Raw genomic sequence first — 3,106 nt, 5'->3', positions numbered from 1 at the left:
GCAAGTCACTTGCACCGTTACTTTGGGGGTCGTGGGCTGAACGTTTTGGGAACCCCTGCTCTAAGCGATGTTGGGTGATGGTATTTCTTGTTCACTCGCCCCTCCCTCTTCCTCTTCCCGTTAGTCGTTGTCTAGGACAGCTCTCCTCCAGCTAACTACCCTCTTCACGCTTCTCTCTCCTCTACTCCCCACACCACCCTTCATGTGCATGTGCACAAACCCACCCAACCCACACCCCAAAATCCTTATAGTCAGTTATTGTCCAGAAAACTGTTTTTGGTGCATGTTGCTGCAGTTTGCTTTTGTTGCCGTTCGTGGAGCCTGGGCTGTCTACAGAGGCCGCGTTTTTTTTTACAGTTTGTTCAGGGGACAGGCAGCTCCCGGATATTGAGGACAGGTTTGCTGTATGTGAAAAAAAATGTTGTAGCCTAAAAAATGTGTGACATCGCTTAGAGCACCTTTAAACCTGTTAAATCATTAATCTAAAAAACATTCAAAATGTGAAAAAAAGGTAGAGCCATAACTCAAAACATGCTTCAAAGGCCTCATACTGATCCTCTGCCAAATAACAATCTTCTACTCTTTCATCAACTGCTGACTCGTTTTCCCTTCTACCAAAATATTTTCTCTCTCCCCCTCCTCTCCTCCCCTTTCCCTCTCTGCCCTCCTCAATCCTCTTACAAGGTCTCTGTGGAGGACCCAGTTGGCGTGGAGGTAATGGATGCCATCCAGGATCTGGTAGAGCAGAGACTTGACCATTCCTCTGGGCAGCTGAAGTGGCTTCTTGTTGGCCTTGGATGCTCTGTGGAATTTAATAATGTGCTACAGAAAGACAAAATAACAGTAATTGTGGTGTGCATGCGAATGTGCTGACTAAAGTCCATAATTTTGTGTGCTTTTTCCCCATTTGTGTGGTCCAAACTGTTAAGTTTATGCTACAGGCAAGATGAGTAAGGCTGGTGTTTGTGGCATGTGCTTCCACTTCCTTGGTAGGGGAATGTGAGTGTGTGGCTTTGTAGCAGAAAATGGCATTTTAACTCAGTTCTGATACCCTGCCAAGTGTAATGCAGTAGAGGTTTGACTACCAAATGTTTAAGACTTCTTGGTGTATGCGTGTTTAATGAGACTTAGCAATGCACAATTTTGAGTTCTTTTCCTTATGGTGAATGTTGACGGTTGTGTTGCTCATTAAAAGTAAAATTAAAAAAATAAACAAATACATATAACCCACATAAACTCACACAAATGGGTGAGAAGCTGCAATATGTGAATGTTTGTTGGTCTAAAACTGTTAATGAAATTATTATAAATGTATGATACAGATACAATCTACATGCATTCCCAGTCATATTGGCATATTCAGTGGACAATGTGGCAGTATGTTTGATAAGTCATGCCATGCAGCTCCAGTGTGTGTTGTGTATGCGTGCATTTTACCCAGAGATCATGTTCGGCGTAGTCAAACAGCAGCCATACTTTACGGTCTGCATGTGACAGGAACACTTTCTGCAGCGAGATGACGTTGGGATGCTTCAGCTCCCGCAGCAGCTGCAATATACAAACCCACTCAGAGGTCCGACCGGCAGAAATCAAGAATGACAAATAGCCATTTTGTTCTAGTTTATGCTGCTATTAACGGCTAAAAGTTGGGAAATGACTTTACTGATTTCAATAAATAATACCAACAAGGACAAACACAATATCACCTGCACAACTGAAAGCATTACAACAAAAATAACTTGCAACTATTAACACATTTTTTAAAGCATATGTTTAAGATACTGAGGACATAATTGATATTAACAATATGGTCTGGCCTTTGTATGACTTACATTAATGTCTATTTTATTGTTCTGTGATTCCTTCTGCCCCTTTTTTTTATGTCTGTTGTTACTTTACAAAAGCTATTTTGTGAAGTTGATTCGGTTAATACATAAGCCACCTAGGAATGGCATGAGGGTGTTGAACAAAGACCAAACAAGGGACAGAGTAAGCCAGGCAGTTCTTACTGCAATCTCTCTGCAGGCTGACATGGAGATGCCAGTGCCTTCAATCTGCTTGAGGGCGTAGTCCTTATCATCCTTCCTACAAACAGAGAGGAACAACATCAACACCAGACCAGACTGCAGGCCCCCTGAGAGCTGTCTGCACAGAAACATAAAGGGGGGCACTTGGCAGCTGGTACAGGGACTCTGAGATGAGGCAGAGTTGCATTACCCCCAGATTTGTGTAATCAAGCTCACCTCTGAGGCTCAAAACAATACGGGGGGAGAGGAAACAGGTCCTGTCTGGCAGCTGGCTAAGGACAAACAGAGCACTAGGACTGACTTTCACTTGAATAACTTGGTTATAACCCCTCCGTCCCCCTGGCCTGAATCATCTCATAAACCCATGCTTTGTGTTTCCTCAGGCCTCATCCAATTGCTGCAGCACAAACTATCTCACATAGCCTAATAAACAGCTACCTCTTTAAACGCTTTAGTGCTATTTTGTATGATTCTGGTTGCCAGTATGTCCAGGGTACGATAATGGGCCTAGTACGGGCCTTGTGGCTCAAGCTGCCTTCAGCTCTCCCCAGCTCTGGTCCACACACGTGTAACGGTTTCACGGATTTTATGAGAAACAGTTGGGAGAAGGTAAACATGTGCAAGGTTTAGAAATGAAGGTGTGTTCTTGGGGTTTAGGTGCTGACCACGAACCACAGAGTATACAAAGTTTGTGCCCAGCCTGGTACCTTACTTGCATGTCATTCCCCATCTTCCTCTCCCACTAATTCATGACATCTCTCCACTGTTGACTAAAAGGCAAAAAGCCACAAAATGCACAACAAAATGGAATGAAGCTGGGCTGATATTAAGAGTAATAAGGACAAAAAAAGCATATAATCAAAGTGGACAAAAATGTAGGCATGTTAGAGAACATGTTTTAACATATACACGACTAGTAAACACTGCTTTGGTTGACAAAAGACATGTTCGATTCCTCTACAAATTAACGATTTGTAAGCATTCTCACAAAGCCTTTTGGGAGATGGCAAAACTCATAGATCGGTGTAAAGATATTTTCCTTGGGCATTATAAAAGGCAAACCCCTCCCTTAAAAAAAA

General features: G+C 42.9%; 1 protein-coding gene across 3 annotated transcripts in view; it reads right to left on the bottom strand.

The window, feature by feature from the left end:
• The window catches only part of cdk8 (cyclin dependent kinase 8), a 24,370-nt gene that overhangs the window by 20,342 nt on the left and 922 nt on the right, over positions 1-3,106 (bottom strand). For all 3 annotated transcript variants that reach the window (XM_032504470.1, XM_032504469.1, XM_032504471.1), the window contains exons 2-4: positions 2,010-2,085; positions 1,438-1,548; positions 682-822 (exon numbers count right to left, since the gene is read on the bottom strand). In XM_032504470.1, the coding sequence (XP_032360361.1) occupies positions 682-822; positions 1,438-1,548; positions 2,010-2,085 (328 nt within the window). The remainder of the gene's footprint in view (positions 1-681; positions 823-1,437; positions 1,549-2,009; positions 2,086-3,106) is intronic.

Source organism: Etheostoma spectabile, chromosome 22 (assembly GCF_008692095.1).
Source record: "Etheostoma spectabile isolate EspeVRDwgs_2016 chromosome 22, UIUC_Espe_1.0, whole genome shotgun sequence".
Classification (NCBI taxonomy): Eukaryota; Metazoa; Chordata; class Actinopteri; order Perciformes; family Percidae; genus Etheostoma; species Etheostoma spectabile.
The sequence above is the reverse complement of the archived record's forward strand: the minus strand, read 5'-3'. Positions and strand labels throughout refer to the sequence as shown.